The sequence below is a fragment of the Artibeus jamaicensis genome, unplaced genomic scaffold, assembly GCF_021234435.1.
Source record: "Artibeus jamaicensis isolate MK-2021 breed Jamaican fruit bat unplaced genomic scaffold, CSHL_Jam_final scaffold_369, whole genome shotgun sequence".
NCBI classification, from domain to species: domain Eukaryota; kingdom Metazoa; phylum Chordata; class Mammalia; order Chiroptera; family Phyllostomidae; genus Artibeus; species Artibeus jamaicensis.
In genome coordinates, this window is record NW_026522042.1 from 1,526,983 (window position 1) to 1,551,257 (window position 24,275).

At 54.6% G+C, this 24,275-nt stretch overlaps 1 protein-coding gene across 2 annotated transcripts in view; it reads right to left on the reverse strand.

Annotated features, from left to right (window-relative positions):
- Positions 1-24,275, reverse strand: part of MTREX (Mtr4 exosome RNA helicase) — a 43,098-nt gene that overhangs the window by 11,113 nt on the left and 7,710 nt on the right. For both annotated transcript variants that reach the window (XM_037145132.2, XM_037145133.2), the window contains exons 5-20: positions 23,868-23,930; positions 22,968-23,080; positions 19,896-20,070; positions 19,676-19,766; positions 18,326-18,450; positions 17,240-17,338; positions 16,690-16,792; positions 14,429-14,560; positions 13,115-13,194; positions 12,373-12,483; positions 10,486-10,587; positions 8,585-8,710; positions 5,787-5,937; positions 3,919-4,091; positions 3,297-3,365; positions 857-985 (exon numbers count right to left, since the gene is read on the reverse strand). In XM_037145132.2, coding sequence (XP_037001027.2) covers positions 857-985; positions 3,297-3,365; positions 3,919-4,091; positions 5,787-5,937; positions 8,585-8,710; positions 10,486-10,587; positions 12,373-12,483; positions 13,115-13,194; positions 14,429-14,560; positions 16,690-16,792; positions 17,240-17,338; positions 18,326-18,450; positions 19,676-19,766; positions 19,896-20,070; positions 22,968-23,080; positions 23,868-23,930 — 1,842 coding nt within the window. The remainder of the gene's footprint in view (positions 1-856; positions 986-3,296; positions 3,366-3,918; positions 4,092-5,786; positions 5,938-8,584; positions 8,711-10,485; positions 10,588-12,372; positions 12,484-13,114; positions 13,195-14,428; positions 14,561-16,689; positions 16,793-17,239; positions 17,339-18,325; positions 18,451-19,675; positions 19,767-19,895; positions 20,071-22,967; positions 23,081-23,867; positions 23,931-24,275) is intronic.

Sequence of the window (24,275 nt, forward strand, 5' to 3'; positions counted from 1 at the left end):
CGCAGGAGCTGCAGCTGTGCAGACAGACCGAAGACCGAGCAACAGAGGCCGGCGGCTAATCGCAGCCCGGAACTCCAAGTGCACTTTGAAACCCTTATTTAAAGTGTTTCATGACGACAGTCGTCTGAAATGCGCCCACTCTGATGCTCAGGCACCTGGCCGACCCCGAGCGGCAGCCTGTGGGGCTGCAGCCACAGACGCGCCTCCCCACCAACCAGGCTCCTTCGGGGCGACCGAGACAACACGCCACACGCCTGACGGGGAGACTCAAACCACGGAAACCCCACGGCGTCGTTGGCTCTCCATTACACCCCTGAAGCCTAAGTGTTCACCTACAACCATTTTAATTATTTTAACGTATAAATAGGAGGCGTTCAAGAAACATGGGCCCTCCTATGGCAAACTGAATGTCTCGCGTTTCATCAAAGGCATGTGAGTTAAATGACTTTAATTACGGAACCACAGGCAGGAACTACTCGTGGTCAAATGGTGCTTCGGTTGTTCTCACAGGAGTGCAACATGCCACATGGATGGAATAAAGCTGTGTAACTGTCAGATCATAAAAATAACGAGAAACGGTTTTATGGCCCAGGTAAAACCCAACTTCGTGTGAAAATGCAGGTTCAATTCTTTTTTATCTTTCACTTTGTCGTTATCAGCCTTGCCACAGACTTGATCAGAAGAAGAACCTTAAGTCCGGGCCTCACTTTACTGATGGCCCCGACACCCCTTGAAGTTGACCGTGGAGCTTCCCATCTGGGCACACGACGACGCCTCCATCACGGTCGCTTCCCAGAACCCGTGGCCGCACGTGGCTCCCAAAGCGCCTGCAACAGCAGGAGAGAACCGAGCGCACCTGCATCTCGCCCCTCTCGTCGGGCTTGGCCGGCTTGGCCGCCTCGGTCGCGGAGTTCTCCAGGCTTTCTCGGCTGCAGCGCAGAAGCACCTCCACCACGTAGAGGGGGTCCAGCTCCCCAGAGTTGGGCTGGAAGAACAAGGACAAGGGCGTCACTGACTCTCGGGCCGGGTGCGGGGCCCCGAGCATGGCGACCAGCACACGCTGCCAGCAAGCGCTGACTCCGTGCAACGCAGGCCCCTCGGCCTTCGGCTGCAACACGGGGCGAGCAGAGAGAAGCCCCCGACACTCACTGTGTCCAACAGCAGCACGACCCTGGGCGTACCACGCCGTTCTGAGTTTCTGCCGCAAGTCTGTGACTGTATTTGTTAGTAGACTGGAGTGTTTTAAAACTGAAGTTACCAGGATCACAAAACCAACCCGCGTCTCCGAGTCGCCCGAGTAAACAACATGAACTGCAAGTAGGCGAGTCCACAGCCTGCCCACACCGGCGCCTTGCAGTGCGGCTTCACACCCCACCACTGAATACTCTCTCCGGAGGCCTCGGTCTCCAACGAGACCCCGACTCCCGGGACCTAAGGGCTAATGGCGCCTGCCGCACCGCAGTGGTGCCTTCAAGAGCGGCCGTCCCGACAGCGACAGACCCTTCCTCTCTTCAGCGAAGGGCCCCTCGGGTGAGGCCTGCACCAACCCAGCCGCCAGGTCAGGGACTCCTTCCTGCTTTTCAGTTCAATACTTGAATCATCTCCTTTGCATAAAGTAGATAAAGACTATTTCAACTGAGGGACACATGGCAAAGAAGTGACTGCTCGGTCCCTCCTCCACACAGTTCCTGCTCAGAAACGAAAAGTATCCAGAAATGACAATGAATCCACACTTAAAGTCTCTTTCTGCAACAAACTACCGACTGCTTAGCGCGTACTTCCAAACGCAAACCAAAACCACAATGGTAATCACACCCCCGCGCTCCCCCGCACGGTCCTGGCTGCGTGTCCTCCATCCGAACCCTCCCGTGTGTCCTCCCCCCCCCCCCCCCCCCGTGTGCTCACCTTGAAGGAAGATGAGTCCCCTTCACTGACCTGCGTCTCTGCCCAGCCAGTTCTTCCGGGACCCTTCAAACTCCTTCTGACCACACCCGCCTCTCACACAAGGACCTGGACACACTCACAGAACCACCGCCTCCCACGCCTGCCCCGCTCTCCAGCACTCACGCCTGTGCTTCCGCCCCGACCTGCGCCAGCCCGTCCCGGCACCGGGAACGGCCCAGGCCCACGGGGCCCGCGGCCTCTCCACCGCCACCAGGCAGCAAACCAAAGTCTGCCCCTTCTCCCAGGTTCCCTTTACCGCTTTAAACCCCCTTTCTTCTCAGACGTAACCCCCCCACTACCCCACCCCCACTCCAGGTGCCCTTTGTATCCACCTGCCCTGAAGTGGCCACCACCAGCTGCCCCGACCTCACCCCGACTCCCCACGGACCACCACAGACGGAGCGCGGGGGTTTGTGTCCAGCGTCAGTGCTGAACTGGGGCAAAGGAGCTGCACTGGCCCTGACAACCCTTAGAAAAGTCCTGTCAGTTCATAATCGGCAGTTTGTACACCAAGTATCCTCAGAAGCTCTTCAGTTGGACAGTCACCGGTCACTCACCGTGACACCTGTCACAGACCTCCCAACACACTCGCTTCTCCACAGCAGTGGCCTCGCCATCTCCAGGTTCACTCAGCCCAGGGCCGCCTCCCACCCAGAGCACGGGTCCTCACCGCCCCTGCGCACAGGCAGGGCGAGGACGTCCGGGACACCGAGCCATGACATGGCCAGCCGCGAGACACACCGGCCGCACACCCCTCCACGGGGACAGAAAGACATCCACGGGGACACACAGCGTCTCGCTTCAGGCCTCGGGTCTGCAGACAACGGGCTGCAGAGGACGTGACGGGCAGGACGGCGGAGCCCAGGTCCAGGCGTCCTCAGCGACTGGCAGTCGCCCTTCGCTGCACATCTAACCAGTCTGCTCCAAACGCTGGGGTGCCGACCAAAACCGCCTTTACTACCGCCCGCACTCGGAGAACCAGTAAAACCGACCGGCTCTCCTCAGTTCTCTAACTCTCTCACACCCAAATCACAATGCCAGTCTTCAGAGTCAAAAGCTGGTTTTTCTTATTTCCAATTTTAAAATGAGTATAACATAAAGGACTGATAAACTCTGCGAAAAAATATAAACTGTCATGAAATTAAAATTTGTTCTTTTATTCAGAAAATAGCCATACTATTTTTAGAACAAAACTTAAGATTATTAAAAAACTAATTCCTTGTGGGAAAATTTATTATATACTTCCTCTTAAGATAATACTTTTTTTATACCTTGGTCAATTTTATGAATCTAAAAAACAAACATTCCACTAACGATCTATATAATATTGTAATTTAGGAATAACGGTTTACCTTAACATTTGACTTTTTTGAGAAATTCACCACCACTCCCCAACCAAAATCATCTCCTTCATTCTTCACCTGAGAGAAAGAAAAGGAGGTGAACAAGAACATTCACGCCCAAAAGGCAATCTCAGAGTTCCTTTTACCGGCTAGTAAAACGGAGTCTTCCCGCGGAAGCATTTGCTCGAGTCGCAGAAACAGTACGACCCCCATGGGGAGAAGTCGCCCGCACTCACTGCGAAGGCCCCCGGGGCGGCGGCAGCACGGACCTCCCGCCTGGCAAACCTCAGAGGTGACTCTGCTCTGAGGACGTCCGGCTTGTTGGTGGACTCGCCTTAGCCCTAAAGCTGCCTTGGTTGCAACGAAAACTGCCTTCGCTTTTAGACTTTATAACCAGAAGTATTCTGAATGTTAATTTCCAAAACTGTCTGCTTCAGTTTGTATCCCCCCAAATGAAAATCTGATTAATGACGCCCCTTAACCAGAGCCACGTGAAACCCAGAAAACAGTGTAATTCCGGTGGATGAACTACCGCGGCAGGAAGCACTTTTTTGACCCAGGAAACAGCGGAGCAGCCACCCAAGCCCACCGCACACCCGAGCACCCGAGCGTGCCGTGGGGCGCAGCCCACCTTCACCAGACGGCCGGGCTGCAGAAACGGCAGGCAGTACTTGGGCTTGTGGATGTAGTCCTCCACCTCCTTCCCCAGCCTGGCCAGCTGCTGTCGGATCTTGTAATAAACGACCACGCTCTCCTCGTTCGGGATCGCTATTTGGTTGTACTGCTCCTCCGAGCTCTTCACCTCTGTGAGCAGAGCACACGCACAGGGCAGAGACACAGGCTCAGGGACTCCCACTGCAGAGACACCCCCACCCCCACCCCCACGGTGGCAGGCCCAGGCCGTGGGCAGGGACGCCAGGTCTGGGGGACCTCCTCCTCCAAGGACCACCTTCTCGGCCCCCCCAGATCCCCATTCAGTGACCGTGGGCCCCTGCAGCGTGGGCCCCCTCGCCTGGCAGTGTTGTGCCTGGGGAGGCGGCTCTCCCCTGCGGTGGGGGGACGCCCCCTGGGGACTCTGGCCCTTCGTCCCTCAGCTCAGCACGGTCCTGCGAGCCCGGTGGCGGCAGAGGCTTCCTCGGCCAGCAGTCTGGCAGGGCAGCCAGGAGGCGCAGGCGCTTGTGGTCATCTTAATGGGTTCCAGCGGCAGCACCGTTTCAAGTGCGCAGCCGCTGCAGGGGCTCTGCCCTGCGTGCGGGAGCAGCGCAGTCCTGGGCTGTTTGCAGCGCTGGCCTGGCGTCTCTGTGCAGGATTACAAACTGTGCCGACCGTCTGCTGTGCCTCTGGCTGATTTGTTTTTTTTTTAACGTGACTTATGCATTCTTTTTAGAGGTTTACCCAAACCAGTGTTTTCAACGTTTGCCTCTATTTAGGTTTTCCTCAGCTCTGTGTGACCAGCCACAACATCCTCTAAGACAGAGTGACCACACGCTCTACTTGGATGTGATTCCCCCCCAGCACTTGCTGGCGGGACTTCAGGAAGCGCTGCCCGGACACTGGGGGCTCGAAACTGCACGGGCTCAACTCCAGGTGAAAATGCCACGGTTTCAACCACGCGTCAGGTCGGGGTCGCACGCGTGGACCACGGCGCTCCTCTCCAACGGGAGAGAGACCGAGAGGGAAAGGCCCGCCGCCCACACATGCTTCCCACAGGGAAATGCATCAGCAGGCATTCGTCACCGCACCGCTCAGGACCTGGGTCGGCACGCTCTGTGACAGCAGCCCACACGGAACTGGAGCCCACCCCCCCGGCGGTGTCCTGACGGGCTTTCTCACTGGGCTGGCCAAAATCTTCCTCTGGCTTTTTCCATACAATGGCTCGAGTAGCATTTACTTGTCTTGAACTTCATTCAGAACAATGCTGTTAGACTGTATCGTGACAGCTGTCATATCAGCATGCATTAAAAACATCTTATCAAAACCGGTGAACTTTTATGTAGCCATTTAAATATTAAAGATGGCAGAAAATATGCAACGTTTTTGGTAATTATTTCAGGAAAGGTAAAAATGCAAAAAAAGACTTGTGTAGCGAACGGAGGAGGTGCTGTGACTGAATGTGTCAACAGTGGTCTGTGAAGTTCCTTGGTCCTGTTGACATTTTGTTCAAACGACTCCTGGCTGTGGGCCGTCTCCTGCACTGGAAGGTGTGGAGCAGCCCCCCGGACTCCACCCACGGGAAGCCAACGGTGGGAGAGAGCCGAGGTACTCAGAATATACCCAACTCAATCAAGTTACTGGTGAGGATGAAAAACGTGTCCTTCATTTTATGGAAGAAACTGAACGGATTTCCCGCTCCAGCCTGGTACCTCCGCTCTACAACAGCCCATCAGGCCCCAGTGGCCAGGCCGCAGCGCACGCCTGACTCTGCCCGAGGACCAGGACCTGCCCCACGGGGGGGGAGAGACGCGCGGCGCGTGCGCTCAGCGCAGGGGCCCCACTTACTGTCCACCACCCCCGGGATCGCTCGGTAATGCTGAAACTGGTAGAAGGACTTCTCCAGCATGTACTCGGGGTTGATTTCCTCCACGCGGAGCAGGTTCAAAACCATGTTGTAGGTTAGATGGAAAGCACTATTCAGAGGGTCAGCCGAGCCCTAGGAGACAAACAACAAGTCAGTGTTTTGGACCAAATAATTTTACACAAAAACCTTTCACCTGTTAAACTGCTTCATAATTGATCTCTATGTTAATGAGTACTGCTCTTCCCCTTAAGATGAGCAACACAAAGCGACGAACAGCTCGTCTTTGGGAAGGTGAGGGGAAAAAGCAGGACTGCTAACGGGACAGAACAGGGCAGTGCTGTCCGCTGGCCGTTGTCCCGATGCACCAAGGCTGCAGGTTCGAACCCTGGTCGGGGCCCAGACAGGAAGCAACCAACGGAAGCACCGATGAGCAGAACAACAAACCGATGCTTCCCTCGCTCTCCTTCTCTCCCTAGAACTCGACTTTTAAAACACCTGTTTGCCAGTGTGGGTGGCTCTCTGCCATCTATGCATCTATGCACAGCCTTCCATTTGGTGGCCCCCACCCCAGCGGGTGGGCAAAGACGCCATGGAGATGTGTCCCTGCCTGGCCAAATCGTTAACTGCTGGTGTAAAAAGCGATGTCTCTCCTCCTGGCACAGTGACCGATAGGTTCACACGGCGGTTCTCCACCAGCTCCCACCCGCAATCGACGCTGATGAGCGTCTGAACGCGTAAGAGGAACAAGCCTCAGGGGCCGAGCGGTGGGCCCGTCACCATGGCAGAGCCCACCCACCGTTCAGACTGGCGGTCAAATAAAAACCGGATCTTGAAACCCCCAGCTTCCTAGAATGACAGTGCCGTTTCGGGCTCCCACCCGGCACGCCAAAGCACCGGACTCTCAGGGGGTTGGGGGCTCAGGGGCTCCGGGGCCGAGACCCGCAGGCCCGCCTGGCCGCGTGCAGAACCGGATGCCGGCGGGTGGGGGTTCAGGGGGAGGAGGGGCAGAGCTTCTGCCAGTCTCAATGGATGGTTCCCCTGAACGCCCCCAAATCAAGAGCCAGTCACCCTAGGGGATAGTTAACAAACCCTTCAACCTTGAATTTTAACTACTTTCCTTGAAAATTGGGCCAAAGAGAGACCTGAGGTCAATATGAAAAGCACATTCTTGGGGATGAGAAAAATCAAAGGCAACCTCAGCCGCTTCACGATTTACGAACGGACCGGCCCCCCTCTTCCGCCCCTTCTCCGCGACCACGCCCCCCGCAGACGGCCCTGTTCTGGACGCTGCGCAAGTGCAGCCGAGTGCCCTGCGGCCCCGTCGCCTGCAGCGCCTGTCGCACACTGTCCCTTCTCACCGACGAGCGGCACCGCCCCCTGTGGACACACCGCACCGCCTTCCTCCCTCGCCAGCCGTGGACATCTGGGCTGTCTCTGCCCTCCGGCTACTGCGCGTGAGGCTGCGTGACCACTGGGGACCAGTCCGTGTGCGCGTTTCTACTTGGCTGCGCGTGCCTGTGCGTGGACCTGCGGGGTCACGTCGCGACTCTGAATCTAACCTCTGCCGACCTGCCGGGCTGTGGTCCCTGCACAGGGACCGTTTCACACTGCCACCAGCAACGCAGGCGGGTCCGACTCCCTGCACTCCCACTGACACCGCCCCCGTCTGTCAACTCATGGCCACTCCTGCGAGTGCAAGTGGCCGCTCTCACAGACCAGGCCGCCCCTCACACTCGGCCTTCAGCGCACGCCCACGTGGGCGGCCTGAGGGGGCACGAGGCTCGGTGTCCCACGCCGGCCACAGAAAGACGGACACTGCGTGACTCCACTCATGCGAGCGTCTAACATGGTCGCAAACGTGGACAAGGGGGGTGGGGAGTTGCGGTCACCAGGCACGGAGCCCAGCACGGGGAGACGAGCCGCCCCAGGGTCCCGGGGCCTGCGGACAGCGCCGCACCTGCAGACGGGTGTCATGCACGCACACTCGTGCTCGGAAGGCGAATCTCTCATGCTCCCCCCATGGTAACGCTTTACATGAGGGTTTTTTTTTTTTAAGACTTTATTTATCTATTTTTAGAGCGGAAGGGAAGGAGAGAGTGAGAGAAACATTAATGTATGGTTGCCTCTCGTGCATCCTCTGCTGGGAACTGGCCTGCAACCCAGGCATGTGCCCTGACTGGGAATTGAACCACGATCCTTTGGGTTGCAGGCCAGTTCCCAGCAGGGGACGCGTGAGAGGCAACCACACATTGATATTTCTCTCCCTCTCTCCCTCCCTTCCCCTCTAACGATAAATAAATAAAATCTTTTTTTAAAAAAAGCAAAATGAATAGGCTAATTTGAAGTAAAGCTGAAAACTACGAAGTCAGAGTCTGGTCAGCTGCAGCCCATCACCAGGTGCAACAGAAGGGCAGACTTGTCAGCTCCCTGGGTGGCCGCGGGGGGCGACTGCCCACACCCTAGGACCCCCGGCTGCACCTTCTGTCCTGAGGGCGGAGGGCGGCCCCTGCGGGGAGCAGCACAAGGTCCCTTACGCTGGAGTGAAGGGCAAAGTGACTGCCACCCCCCCCCCTGCCTGGGGTCTCCACGTCCCCTCCGTGACACCAGCCACTCTTCAGGGGGCGGACGGACAGCAGGTACCAGGCGGCAGCCCCCTCCCCTAGTCCACCCCCCAGGCCCAGACAGCTCACTCGGAAGGGCCCCTGGACCAACAAAACCAACTCCGGGGGCCCCTGAAGAACCGCCCCCGGCCTCCCGGTGCCCTCGCCCGGTCCCTCACCTTGAGCAGCTGCTTCCCCACGGTCGGGCTCATCTTCTCGTCCACCATGAGGATCACGATGCCCCTGTCGTCCATCCCCCGCCTGCCCGCACGGCCGGACATCTGGATGTACTCCCCGGAGGAAATCTGCACGGACGGAGCCCGAAGATCCAAGTTTAGGAAACGCCAGGTGAAACACAGTCGCACCATTTTCCTTACAAGACACACAAGCCACAGTTGCGTGTCCCTCACCCGCCCCCACAACAAAACCACTCCCCCGAATCTATTACTAAAAACATGAACTTTTAGGAGAGTGTGAGTGAAAACACAAAAATGCAGAACACACTTACAAATAACGTTTAAATTTTAGCTTCAAAATGATCAAATACACCAGACCCACAGGGAAATACTAGCGTATTTACTGGTATAAAAATCTGTGTCTTTAAGTTAGATATTCTGAGAAACAGCAAAGTCTAAAAAAGCCAGCAATGACCAAACTGTACAAAACACTACTTCTGATTTGATCACAGAACCTCTTGCTTCACGAAATGAGACCCATGTAAAACCAGCATGTGCTGTGGAGGAGCCCAATCCTCTCCCACCCAGTGCGTGTCCACAGCGGGATTCAGCGGGGGCCACATGTCGCTGACGACCGCCCAGGTGCAGCTTTCAGGGTGGCACCGGAGCCCCCCGGCGCTGGGCAGTGTTTCGTCCCCACGTGCTTGCACACTGTTCTCTGGGGAGGGACCCAGTTTCCAGAGTCTCGAACCCCATCTGGCTCAAGCAGCAGTGAGAGCCACCGTGCTACCAGGCCTGTTACTAACAGCATCAAACTCAGACCCAGCTTCCTGGGAGCAAGGAAGGCACCAAGAAAACGGCGGCAGCAGCAGCAGCAAAACCAACCCCAGGGAATACCAGAAAGGAATTTGCAAAAGGCAGTCCGATAAAATCCCACGGGGCCAAAGGGCGTCATTGTGACACATTACGATTTTTAGATTTCACAGTCGGGGTTTGGACCCCTCAAGGAGCAGCTCCTTCTTACATCCAACTCCCCCACCCCAAGTCCCCACCGCGGCTCCACGGGAGTCACAAGACTTGTTTACTTATTTTCTTGTGGTGGTGATTCTGTTTGGAGAGTTCTTCTAAACTGACAGACTAGGAAGAACTTTTTAATTTACATTAATTTAAAATTTAAAACAAAAGACTTTTAGCAGCTTCAGAATTAAAACTCATATTCAACGTGCATTTTTAAAAGTTCAGTTCAAAAAAGCTACAAGTTACAGAGAATTTCTGAATGCTATGGAAAAATTTCTGAAGAGAAATGGCCCCCACACATTTTAAAAGCAAGCAAATAAAACACTTTGCCTTTACAATCCAATCAAGGGTGCTTTCCAGTGTTTAGATGGTTACTAACTCCTGCCACAAACTTCTTCAAGTGCAAAAGGACCACCCTTTCCAAGGACACGGAGTTAACAAAGGAACAGCTGGCCGCTCTAAATCTCCTGTAAAACACCCGAGGGTGTGCGTGTGGGCTCGCACCGACACTCGGCCTGGGGGTCTCCTCCGTCCGCTGGCCCTGCGAGGTACCAGCTGCTGCCGCTCAGGGTCCGGAGCACCTTCTCCAGGAGGCCCTCCCAGCAGAGGTCCGGGACGTCCCACGACTGAGGACACGCAAACCCTGCGTGTGTGAGAGCGTTCCAGCCGCCCCAGGTCACTGCCGCTCTCACCGGGAGGGTGTTTGTGGCCACAGGAGAAGGATGTAAAGGATCTGAGGTTTAACCCCGATGAACATGTCATGTTAGCTCAGGTACAAGTTCATGAGCATTTCAAACTGAAAATCTCAAAGACTGCATGAGTCAAAATCACCTTAGGTAAAACAATTAAAGACCAAGGTTATTCAGCATCCGAATTACTTTACTTACCCATCGAAAATCTTTCCCATCAAATTTTCGGGCATTTGTAAATAAAACTGTTCTGGCTGGCATGTTAATTCCCATCGCAAAAGTCTCCGTTGCAAATAAGGCCTAAATAAATGAATAATGATAAAACTAAACATGTACTTTCAGCTGAAAAACCAACTTTGTAACAGATCATCACTTTTCGAGGTTAGTTGTTACTGAGACTCTATAGAAATAAGACAAGCCCTTCCCAGAAACACTTCGGTCTCTCGCACATGAAATCACGAAATCACGTGTAACGTCCTCTGCGTCCCAGGAGACCTCGGGCTCAGGGAGGGGGCTCCCTCCAGCCCCAGGGGCACAGGCTTGAGAAGCACTGGCTGGTCGAGGGCGCGGCGGCAGCCGGAGACCCTGTGAGGGCCCCTGGGGGGGCACCGGAGTCAGCGGCCCTTGCAGTTGACGTCTAGGGCTTCACCAGGCACACACGTGTGCAGTTCGGGCGCCCACGGCTGTGCGCTCGAGCTCAGCCACCGCGGTCCTGGGACGGGACCTAGACCCCACCGGAGGGAGAGGTGGCTGCAGGCACATGGCTGCACGGAGGCTCGAGGCGGTTTCTGGGACACGCGGGCAGCGGCGGTCGTGGTGTCTTCACTGTGCGCACCGCTGTTCTGACGTGTACAGCCGGCACGTGTCCCCTGCACACTGAGGAGACTAACACGGGCCTTAATGAACCACTCGAGGTGGAAGGAAACATCCCCCGGGCCCGACCAGACCCAGGACTCCACAGTGACCAATTCTTCACCTGGAATCCCTCCAGCTGTGTTCTTTAGAATGAATAAAGTCCTTTACATATTCTCCTTGGTACTGAGGTTCTCCCAATAAATTCTCATCTGGTTTTTAAACAGAATCACCTGAGTCACGCAGAAGCTGAGTTCATTTTGAAGCTGCACCCACCCGTCACATCCCATTTCCGGGTACGGACACCGAGGTGACCACGAGCAGCAGGCCGGGCTGGCTCCGTTCAGAACGCCACACGCCCACCCGCGGCCCTCTGCTCCCGCGAACCAGCCTCGGGGACTCGCACACAGACAGGCGTGCGTGCACCCACAGAGTCAGACCCGGGCCTCCCAACAGCACCTGCCACCACCAAGTGCCCCACCCCGGAACCACCTGCGTCACCACTTCTCACCTGAAGAATGAGGAGAGAACACCAACGACTTTCCACCCACAGCCCAGAATTTAGGAAAGGAGGCGGCCCGGGTTCTGAGAGCGTGCGTTACGCCCCTTCACTAAAGACCGACACGGGCAGTCCTCGCTGACTGAGGACACCGCGGGGGATTCTGCCTTCGCAGAAAAGGCGAGAGGGCGGGACAGCGGCCGGCGTCCCCCGTCCAGCAGCAGGAGCGCCTGCTGAGCCCCTTCCCGGGGGCCACACTGGGGAGCCACTGCGTCGGGGAGCCCGTGCTCCACCTGGGCTCACACTGCGTGTCCCTCAGCAAGGCGCCCTGGGGAGCCGGAGGCGCCCGAGCACTCGTGAGGACGTCACACGCCGGAAAGAGCCCGGTGCGACCCCGCATCCTCACGGCGACGAGTGAGACAAACACTGTGTGTGTGTTGCATTTTGGGTCTGGCAATGCTCAAAAAAAGAAAAAATTCCCATGTCGTTAACACCAATGCGTCTTTGGTTGACGGATGCCATCTCCACCTGGGAAGGGCCTCCCGGCGCGCTCGGCACCCAGACGTGGGACGCGGCGAACCCCGCACAGGACCCCGCAGCCGCCTCGGCCGCACGGCACTGCCCCGTCGGCAGGGCGAAGCAGCAACGGGAGTCGTCTGCCGCGGAGTCCCCAGCGACTTTCACACCGTTCAAGGTGCGATTCTGGGGCACAAGGAGTAAAAGCAAAACCGTACCTTTATCAGCCCTTCGGAAAACAGGATTTCTATGGTTTCTTTCAGAATCGGGAGCAGACCACCGTGGTGAATGCCGATCCCCCGCTTCAGAAGAGGAAGCACGTGTTCCACCTGCAGCGGGAAGAGCGGCTCTGTCACCACGTGAGGGAAGCGGGGACCGAGAGAGGTGGCCCTGCGACCTCCTCGGAGTGGAGGCGGGGGCTGGCGCCAGGAGCCCCCGGATGGAACTGCACGAGGTGTGACCTCGCCCTCGCGTCCTCTGCGAAGCCCACCCGTGAACAGGGCTGAGATGCGAGCTTTAAACCAGCTCCACAGACACCCCGCTGCCTCAGGGAAACACTCCGGCATCGCTCTGACCCTCCAACAAGTCAGAAGTTACGAGGGCAACGTTGTATCTGCACCTGATACCCTGGAATCCTGGCCAACTCAGACCGAAAAGAATTCGGAAACCACAGACATTTAACATCGAGCTCCATCTAAAGATCAAAAGCCTCGAGAACTCGGGGGACCCACTACTGGCGCCGTCAGCACAGAGGCCAGAGCGCCCCACCAGGCCGCTCGACGCCCCTCTGGCCCCCGGTCAGGAGCTCGGAGACATGAGTGAAGGCGGCGTCCCAGTGCGCAGTGCGGTGTGTCTGCTGCCGCGGGCAAGCGGTGTGAGGCAGTCACGCAGCCTGGAGGTGCGCAGTGAAGGCGCGCTGTCTGCTCCCGGCCACCCCTTCCCCGCCGACCCTGCACAAACCTGGGGGAGCTTCTTATCTTCATCCGACAAGCAATCGATTGCGTTACTGAACACCTCTTCCACCATCTTCTTCTCTTCACCTAAGACAGAGAACCCATGGGCCTGTCAATGTCTGCGCAACTCAGGGGTCCCCACTTCCAACATGCAAAGGGCCAGAGTCTGTGATGAGTAACCGGGAGGAGCTGGCACTTGAGACGGTCAGAAGGGAAAGCAGGTTAGAATGACCGATGACTACCTAATGAATTTTTCACTGCCTTTCAAAACCTATCTGGCAGACTGAACCCCTTCCAAGCCCAACCCTGCACAAGCAGGGCCGATTTCACCGCCTCAGGCCCCAGGGCCACGCTGCCCCGCCCCCGCTCGGGCAGACGCGGGCACCACGCGGGGCCTGTGTGCTCAGACTGCACGCCCCCTCCTGTGCAGCGTCTGGGAGGGAACAGGAAGTCGGCAAATTCGCACCAACTCGTCCGTGCAGACCCTGCACCCCGCAGTAGCCTCAACACTGGGACGTGTAAGAACACACTTCTAAACAGAGCCATTTGCTCATTCAAAAAAATACAGGACGTTCTCACTTCAGAGTCTAGAGGTTCTGTTCGTGACTTTAGAGACCAATTTTACCGTAGGCTAAATGCTATAAACAGACTTAAGTTTCTACAGCATCTCGTCAGTGTTGTAGCAAAACATTAAAGAAAACTCGTTTGAGGACCTGCTATGTTACTGGCTTTAAGAGGTTATCTGTCATTTGTTACTTTTACCCACGGGTAAGTAGCTAGCTATCAGCTTTAATACAGACGGGTTTAGTTCCCTGATGTATAAAGAAACAATGTAGCTAATACATAACTTCGGAAGCATCCACATCTCCCGGTGCAGGGTCACTCATGCAAAAGGCGAGGGAGGCTGAGGGATGGCCAGGCTATGCTACGGCCTCACCGTGTAACCTCAAGGGAGCTGCACTTACAGCTAATGTGAGAGTAATTTATTCATCTGTTAGGAGTTCTCTTCCTTTATTCAAAAACCAGGTCCGGTGCAGGGCAGTTCTGCCTGGTGTGGGTTCCTAGTGCACAAAGCCCAGCGCTCTCTGGTGTGGAAGGAGCCCGGGTGGAAGGAAGCAGGGCACTCGCAGCTTCCAGCAGAAGACGGAAGGAAGGGGAGAAATGACAGACAAAGGCTCCCAGAGCTTTTACAAACGGCGAGCACCTACTGGTGCAGCGGCAGGGAGAGCCGCATACCCAGCGACCCACAACACACGGCTCACCGGGACCAGACCACATCCGTCCACACGGAACACTCAAATACACGGAAGTTGCACGGCACCTGTGTTGAAGTCCAGTTTGGTCATCTGAAGAGCGTAGGCTTCACAGTCCTTCTTACTGAAGCTGAAAATGATCACGGGTTGAAAATTCCTTTCCATGATCATCTTCACAATCTTGAACACATTTGACGGTCCTGCAGAAAGAGTGTGCACAACCAAACCCGAAATTAACCCGACACGGACCGCAGACCTAGATACGAGAGCGAACTCTGTGCAGCCCCCGAACACAGACAGGGGCCCCGCAGGTTGGGAGAGGGCCCGTGCCCGCAGCAGACGAGCGGGTAGAGACGCCGTGGCGCACTCGCCGGGGGAACACTGCGTGGCCGCAACGAGGATGACAATCTCGGCCTCTCCTGAAGCAGGGACGGGCCTGCAGAGCACCAGGCTGAGTGCGGTAAGCCAGTCAGAGAAAGACAAACACCTTCTGACCTCACTGGTCTGTGCAATCTAACGACCAAAGTACACCGACAAATGGAACAGACACAGGCGTGGACACTCAGAACAGACTGACAGCTGTCAGAGTGGAGGGGGCGGACGGGGGAAAGAGTGTGAAAGGGTCGGCTCAGAACCCCTACGCATGACCCAGAGACACAGACGACAGCTTGGGGATGGCCAGAGGGAAGGGGGTGGGGGCGGGGTGCAGGAGAGCAAAGGAAGGGAAATAAAGAGAACAGGAAAAACAGAAGTATACAGCAGTAAATCTTCACCATATGGAGCTGTGCAAGGCACTCTTGGATATGATTCCAAATGCACAAGCAATACAAATAACCGCAGATAAACTGATGTCATCAAAAGTGAAAACTTCACCCTGGCTGGTGTAACTCAGTGGATTGAGCTTGGGCCTGCGAACCACACGACTGCAGTTCGAATGCCAGTCAGGGCACATGCCTGGGTTGCAGGCCGGTTCCCTGCAGGGGACACACGAGGCAACCATACATTGATATTTCTCTCCCTCTCTCCTTCCCTTCCCCTCTAAAGATAAATAAATAAAAATAAAATCTTTAAAAGTAGATAAATAAAATTAAATATGTTTTTAAAAAAGTAAAAACTTCTGTACTTCAACAGATGCAGACGATAAAATGAAAGGACAACCGTTACTCACAGAATGGGAGCAAATATTTGCAATCACACATCTGATACAGGGTCTAGTGTTCAGAATAAACTAGGAATTCTCACAACTCAACAACAAAAAAAAATGTAACTTTAAAATGGGTAAAGAGTTTGACCAGATCCTTCTGCACGAGACACATGCAAGTGGACCCTGGCTGGGCAGCGCAGTGGCTACAGCACCGCCCGTGCCCCAGAAGTTGTGGGTTTGATTCCCGCCAGGGCGCAGGCCTGGGCTGTGGGTTCGGTCCCCCGTCGGGTCCCATGTGGAAGGCAACCAATCGACGTTTCCCTCTCTGGTCCCTCTCTCCCTCCTTCTCCCTGAAGTCAATGAAAAAACGTCCTCAAGCCGGGGGAGGGAGACACAGGAATGGCCGACAGGCAGGAGGACAAGAACTCACAGCACCGGCTGCAGTGGAGGGCCCGTCGGGGCCCGGAACTGACGAGGGCGCAGGAGACACACCCCCTGTGATTAATGACACATTCGCTGACTCGTCCTCACCAAGGACGTGCCTGCTTATCTGAGAGGACGAAGGGAGAGAACCGTGGGTGTGAGAAACACACCGCCTGCCCCTCGTTCACGCCCAATGGGACCGAACCCGCAACCAAGGCATGTGCCCTGACCGGGAATTGAACCCACAACCTATTTGCTCCAACCCACTGGGCCACACCAGCCAGGGCAGAGCCACCCTTCTGAGGGGATGTAAGTGGCGCGGCCGCTCCGATACGCCGTCAGACAGCTCCTCGCAGTCACACACAGACGCGCGGCGTGGCCGAGGGGCTCCATCCGAGGCACACACTCGTGAGAAACAAGAACATGCTCACACAAAAACGGTGAGCACGGGTGTTTACAGCAGCGTTCCTGGTAACGAAAACTCGGAAACCGCCCGACATCCACGCACTTATGCACAGAGCAACAAGAAGGGGTACGTGCTTCCGATGGAATGTTATTGGAACATGAAAAGGAATGAAGTATCGACATGCTACAACATGGATGAACCATGAAATCACGCTAGGTGAAACAGGCCGAGTGCAAAAGACCACATACTATGATTCCTTCTATGTCAAATGTCCAGGAAAGAGCGATTACCAAAGGGTGAGGGTGTGGAAGACACAATTTACAGGTGAAACTGCCCAGAACAGAGCTCCAAGTTACCTTTCGTCCCTCCCCTCCGGCCCTTCTGGTCGCCTTTCGCCAGGTCCCCTGCGTCCCGCAGCACCTGCATGGCGGTGCTGAAGTTGTCCTCCCGGAAGTCCCCCTGGAACGAGACGATTTCCACGTGATTCCACGCACGCTTCCCTGTCGTCCCAACGCCTTCCACAGCCCAAAGCAAAGCGTCCCCAAATAAAAGCGACTCTGTAGTTAACGATTAGAACAGGTCACGGGAAACAGTTCAGAAACGATGTGGGCGAAAGGTAACAAAAGGTGAAAAGGAGGTTTTAAAGTTGGGAAAAGTAAAATATAAGGTATGTGAAACAAGTCCAGAATGCCTCTTCTGTTTTTAAAATACTGGAAAAGGGGGAAATCTGATTCACACGAGACAAGACAAACTTTCAAAGCGCACGAGCACGCCCAGCACACACAACCAGCCACACCGCCGCTGGACTGGGAAACTGTTTTCGGGCGGGGGGAGGAAGACCCCAGACCCCAGACCCCTGCGCCCCTTCCCCGGGGGAGCTGCACCCGAGCCCACCCCGCCCCTTACGTTCTCGTCGACCACCAGGTGCAGGCCGTCCCCGCCGGCCGGGAAGATGTAGTGCTGCAGGGGCGTGGGCCGGTAGTCCGTGTAGATCACGTGGCAGGGCTGCGGGGGGGAGACACAGTCAGCCACGCAGGCTGCACTTCCTCAATGACGGCACCGCGCATCTGACCTACCTCAGAGAGCTCGGTGGGAAAGGAACTTTCAAATTCAGCATTTCAAAAAGAAAAAAAAAACCCTGATAAAAAGCCACTCCAAGAGCAGGGAGGAGACAAATGTGAGAAAATGAGGTTTACAATCACGCGGCCATCTGTTTGGTGTTTCACCAGTGTCTTCATCAGGGCCGAGGGCCCAACTGCAGCTCCCACAACAGCGCTGGACCCGTGCCCTGTACCCGAGCTGTGGTGAGCAAAGATGCCCAGTGACCCGGGACACTCCCGGAGGCCGAGGGACCTGCAGCAGCACCGTGAGAAACACCAGGCCGAGCTTGGGAGCCCAGCAGACCAGGAGCAGGAGTCTGAGTGGGCAGACTGCGTGCGGACAGACGTCCCTGAGGACAGACGTCCGTGCAGGCACTGCTGGCAGGGAAGGGGCGGGCAGACAAAACCATGGGGAGCTCACTGCGTGGAGCAGACGCCTGTCACGAGGGCCCAGGCCACTGCTAAAGACGGACAAGAAAAGCCCAAGGGGAGAGGGGAAAGACCTGACTGTGCGCACAGGAGAAAAGCTCCTGCTCAGCACAGCCCGGCCTTCTCCCGGCACCAAGGGCTGAGCGGCAGTCGCTTGTGTTCTCCCGGCTCCCTGCACGGCGACAGCAGGACGGCCCAACCCAGCAGGTCACCAGGGTCAGCTGGGGAGCTTTAGGAGCCGGGGCCTCAGGGCCCGACGCCCAGCCGTTCCGCTCCACTGGGTTTGGGATGGGACTCAGCGCCCCTCGCTGTGAAAAGCTACGTCGGGCCACTTTGATAAGCTCGCTCCGTTTGAGAAGCACTTTCTTTCTTTAGGCAGCATTGGGAACAAAGTACAGGATGTAGTAAGGCCAGCTCGTGACACTTCGGATACTGAAGACATCGAGAAAGAGCACAAAAATACCTGTTTATGTAAATGGCAAATCCATTCAGCAAACTGCCGGGCATTCGGAATGGTGGCCGACAGGAAGACATAGTGGACGTTATCAGGAAGCAGGATGATGGTTTCTTCCCAGACCACACCGCGCTCTGAAAGGAGCAAACAGACCTGGGCCTTCAGGGTCTCTCTGCTCACGAGGAATCCAAAGTACCTTCTCTCAAACTCAACAGTGAGCGATGCAGAGACCACCTCACACGGGCCGTTTTTAGCCACAGACCCCGAGAACCACTCCCGTCCAGGCCGGGACCTGCCCCGAGTCTGCAGACTGACCCGCGCCGCACACATGGGCTCTGCAAGCAGAGCCAGAAAAGGGCGGCTCCGGGCCGAACCCTCTCCGAAGGGCCTGCCCAGAGGCGCAGAGCAGAGGAGTGGCTGCCCCCGCGTGGCTCTGAGCAGCACCAATCCACTACCCGGAGGCACCTTTCACCCCAATGACCCTCCCACCTCCGGAGATAAAAGGAAGATAGGACAGCAGCAAAAATCGAAGTCAGTTTTTATCAAGATGGAAAACGCCAGAAAAACCAGTTGGAGAGCTTCCCCTGAAAAAACAAGTCCACACAGGATTCGTGATTTTAAAGTTTTGTAAAGGTGAAATGTTCAAAGGGCACATGATTACTTGAATTGTACTTTTTCAATGTACCCAGTGCTTTAGTTTAAATAGTCAGTTTTAGCTGTGTACATACTAAACATGAACCTTCCAAACGTGTGTGTTAACATTAACCTTCCCAGCTCCGCCTAGAACTCCAAGTGCCGTTCTCCAATGAGACTGTGCAATAGTTCACATACAGAAATACTTAGTTTTTTTCTTTTTGAGCCTTTTTATTTCACTATCCCCCCCTTTACCATAAACATGCATTCCTTAGTTTAAAAAAACTAAAAGAACAATAACAAAAGCAAATTTCTGGCTAGAGTTCTAGAAATCCTTTAACGTTAGTTAGAGAGCTCTCTATTTAAAAGAAACTAGTTATAATTCCATTTGTTTTATTTGAATTTGCACTTTCTTACGTAGAAAAAGTGACTATCTAAAAAGCTGTAGCTGAATGAAATCCTACTGGAAATACTGTATCACGCTGTCCAAAACTGAGTCACTAGAACTCCAGCCACGTGAAACACCAGAGCAAATTCTGTTAGGGTACAGAACAGCAGGCAGAGGAAGCCCACGCGGCGAGGATGCGGGACAGGATGGGGGCTTCCATGGCCTCTCTCCCGAATCTGCAGGTGCCCACCAACTCGGAAGCTTCCCCAGTGAAACCCCCAGCCCCCCCCCCGGAAAACCCAGGAAAACCCAGGGCACGGCAACGCAGCAGAGGGTACCTGAGTCTCTCATGTAATGGATTTCGTCAAATATGACCCAAGCGACTTCACGCATGACTTCAGAGCCCCTGTACAGCATACTTCTCAGAATCTGAAGAAACAGACAGAATGCTGACATGCGTGTCTCACTTGCAAAAGCAAGTGAGGGAACATCAGAGTTTGGCACCGGACGCTTCAGTTAAACTGAGTGGGAAGAGCGGCTGAGGTGCCCCGGAATCACCTCTGTGGTCATGACGAGACAGGATGCCGTGGGGTTAATAGTGACGTCTCCCGTCATCAGGCCGACGTCCTGGAACTCCTCATACATCTCGCGGTACTTCTGGTTACTCAGAGCCTTGATGGGGCTGGTAAATATCACCCGCTGCTTCTCCCTTAAGGCCAAAGCGATGGCATACCTAAAAATGCAAAGGGAAAGAGTAGTTACAAAGCCTTTTCTTTAAACCCTACAAATTTAAAAGTGCTATTAACACGTAAACTATGTCTCAGTTTTCCTTAATTACTTACCCGAAACAGACTTTGCAAACATCAGTATCCTACTCTGCCTGATACCAGTGACCGGCACCGTGATGCTGCGGTGAGCCCACGTGCAGCGGTCTGAGCACATGAGACGTTTCTCCGCCTCGGGCCTGAAGCCCACGCAGCTCAGTCCTGGGCGCCCACGGACGGCCCACAGCCTGCTTCTCGTGGGCAGGGCGTCCGGACACTCAGAGCCCCAGCCCGCTTGTTTCCACACACACACTGAGGATGAACCAGCAGAAAACAATGGGGAAGGAAGTTTTTTCCCTTGGGTCTGAGGATCAACAAGTAAGCTGGTCCGTGTGCGCTCTCTCCCCGCATGTAAGAATACGGACGGAGGCGGTCCCCGACCGGAAGTTACGGGGGGCTATGATGACGTCCGGGCTCTGCCACAGCCCCCAGGAGAGTGAGACAGAGTCTGGTGTCTACACTCAGCCGAACGCCGGCGTTCAACTGGAAACAGAACTCGTACTCTCCTCAACTATCCCCCCAACAGTGAAACGACTGAAATGCTAAAAACTGTCGACGAAACGAGTTACAAGAAAAAAGAATAGAGAGATACGATGGCACATTTTCTGAAACACCCACTTCTCAGAAAAAGGGCACGAAGAGAAACAGGAAAGCGTCCCACACACGCAGGCAAAGGACGGTGGCGAGCAGCGGCTTCTGAGCGGGCCTGGCCACTGGACTCAGCAGACGAAGACCTCCGAGCAGCTATTAGAAGCGGCCCAAAACGTAAGAAAACCATGTTCTAAGGACTAAAGGAAACAATGATTCAACCAATGAGACGATAACAGAAAAAGTGAAACACCGTGTGACATCACCACCAAGTGAACTTCCACAGATGAGAACGGAACGGCTGGCGTCTGCCCGACAGAAACACGCGCACAGGCAGACGCACGCGAACGTCCACAGGAGCATCGTTAGCGGCGTGACACACACAAACGTCTATCCAGCCGAGTGAACAAACTGTCACGGGCCCACGGGATGCAGTGCTGCACATCAATGAAAAGAGATCAGCAGTGACATGTGTGACCCAAAGGGACCCCAAACACACGGTGCCGAGTGGGAAGAAAGGCAGACACGGAAGAGTCCATGTTCCACGATCCCGTTCACAGGGAGTTTCTAGAAAAGGCAGAACTACAGGCGGAACACTGATCGGCACTTGCCTGGGGTTGGAAGGCGGGGAGGAGGAGGTCTGAGGGCACAGCACGCACACACACACACACACAGAAAAGTCTACGACTGCGTGAATGCACGAGGACTCACTGAACTACGCCCTTACAGTGGGGGCGTTTACGGCACACGAACTGCATGGTGACAAAGCTGTTTCTAAGACCTTTACATGGAATAAGGAAAAGCAGTGCCAGGAAAACAACCTAATTACTTAGACGGTCTGATACCGTGTCAGTTCCGGCACCAGACTTACAAGGACCCGGAAACATCTCTATCGCCCCCGCGCCCCTGTACCCTCCTGGCTCCCCTCTCAGCACCCCCCGGGACTCCCCAGCTGGCTCCTGTCTGCAAGGATCGGCCTTCGCAGGCCACTCCACCGGACACGGGACCACCCGGGGCCGCATCCTCCTCTCGGCATGATGAGCCCGGGGCTCGTGCTCCTGGCAGCACGTGCCGGCACTTCACGGCTTCCACGGCTGCGTGCTGTTTCCCCGTAAGGACACGCCACGTCTTGCTAGCTGCTCACCAACGGACGGACCTTTGGGCTGTGTCTACCTCCCCACACTTGTGAACAGCTGCTACAACACTCACGTCCGGCACCATTTGAACAACTGGTCTCCGTTCCTTGGGGGGGCGTACCCGGAGAACCTGTTCCGCTGAGTTCTAGGGCAATGACACATCTCACCTGCTGAGCGGCCACAGGACTTTGCCACAGTGGCCCTCACCAGCTTTTCCAGAAGGCCTTTGCCTCCAGTGAATTTCGTGTGTTTCTCCTCATGGTTTCCTGCCCGAGTCTGACAGCAGGTTTCAGAACAGGTGACCACGTCCTCCACCGAACACCTCTCTCCTCATGCAGGAAAAATGCCCGCGAGGCTACAGGGGCACCCGGCACCGCGATGCTGCGTGTGCTGCCATACGCGGAGCACACCTCGCAGACCGCACGCTCCTCCGGGTGTGGCGCAGCACCGGCCGGGAGCAGCCTCGCCTCTTCTCTACACCTGCCCCAGCCGGCTACGGACACAGGGCTACGGACACAGGCGGTCCCAAGCCCCCAGTTCTGCCCCACCCTTTCCCAGAAGGCACTGGAGTCAAGCTAGCTTCCGCCTTAGGCACAGACATTGAAAGAGGCTTGCCTAAGTTCAGGTATTTTTATCAAAGTGACAAATTTTTACTGACAAATCATAGAAACGTGAACTCCAAGTGGACCAAAGACCTAATACAAAAACTAAAACTACGATACTCTTAGAAGGAACTATCCAGACTGACTTAAGACATAAGGACACACAGACTGAAAGTGAGGGATGGGAAAAGCCACTCCATGCACATGGAAACCAGAAGGAAAGAAGGAAGGAAAAGGAAAAGGAAAAGGAAAAGGAAAGGAAAGGAAGCAAGCTGGGCAGCAATACTTGTATCAGACAAAACAGTCTAAAAGCAAAGGCTGAAATAAAACAGAGAAAAGCGCTACTTAGGATAAAGGGGTTGGTCCACAAAGACCCAACACTCGTAAAATGTGCACGTACCCGACACAAAAGCACCTATATATATAAGACAAGTACTAACAGACCTAAAATTTCACTTAAAAAAAAAAAGAGATACTCACTCGGCACATACAGTCTTCCCCGCTGATGTGTGTGCAGACACCAACACGGACTGGTTATTATCCACACACTGAATGGCTTCTCTTTGAAAAGCATCAAGAATGAATGGGTATTCCTACAAAAATATACAGAGGTTAACTTCCACATGAAAATTCTAGCTACATACAAACACACTTAAAATCCAGAGACATTACTACCAGAAGTGTTCTGGGAGAGTAAGAAAATCTTTAGACAGCACAGAAGTTACTTGTGCAGTATAATCTTTCAACTATGTATCATGCTGATACATCCGTTACATTAATTGTAACAATCGCTAACTCAAAAACATGCTGTGCAGCATTTTCCACATGTACTGTTCACCTTCACAACACCCCTGAACCAGGCGCCAGTCTCCCTCTCAGACCGAGACACGAGGTGCCCGAGCCCGAGGCCTCAGGGAGCCCGCAGCGCAGGGCGGGGAGACGCCAGCACATGCTCAGAACTGCGGCCTCCCGCCTGCCCGCCGCCCTGCCTTCCAGGACAGTCCCTGAGGGTTGAGCAGGGCTTCAGAACCTTCCTCACACAAGCGCCAGAGCTTAGGGTTCACTGGGAGCTTATTCAACTTCTGAAACTATACACAGAACTTACTGCACACATGCGTGTTTTCAGAGAGAAAGATCGATAATTTTCATTAGATTCTTTAAAAAGGCTAAGAGTCACTGATTTTTAAAAATCTCATCACGTGATGCCTGCCTTTCGGCGTCTCTGTTTACTGATTCAGGTCTCGTATTTCACTTTAGGTAGCTGCTTCGTGGCGTATATACACTGGGAAGCATAAACATCTCTTTGGAAGAATTTAAGATTTTTTTTTAGGAAAAAAAGATTCACAGAACTGTAATAATTATATTGCCCGAAGTACAGACCTTTGCAGCTTTCCCAACTCGAGGTTTAAGTGGTAAATAATCTTCATCTGCAGGAAGGGCAACCTAGTATAAAAGAAAAAGAAAACAACTAAGAACTGATGCATTCAGCATTCACCCCCTAGTCACCGACGGTGTGAAAAGTTAAAGTGATGCACTAGCATTTGACAGTCGCAGGGTAGAGATTAAGTAACCGCCTCTAAGAAGGAGCCCAAACGCTGAAGCTTTAGCACTTGAAACCTCTGTGAGCACTGGATCTAACAGTAACGTCGTTAAAAGCTGCTGGTGCAGATCCCTGAAGAACCTGTTTCCGCAGGTCTGGCACCTTTCTCAGCATCTTCACATTTTCCACGCCCACGGTGTTGCCTGACATTAACAAATGGTCAAGAAATGCTGAATGCAGATGAAAAC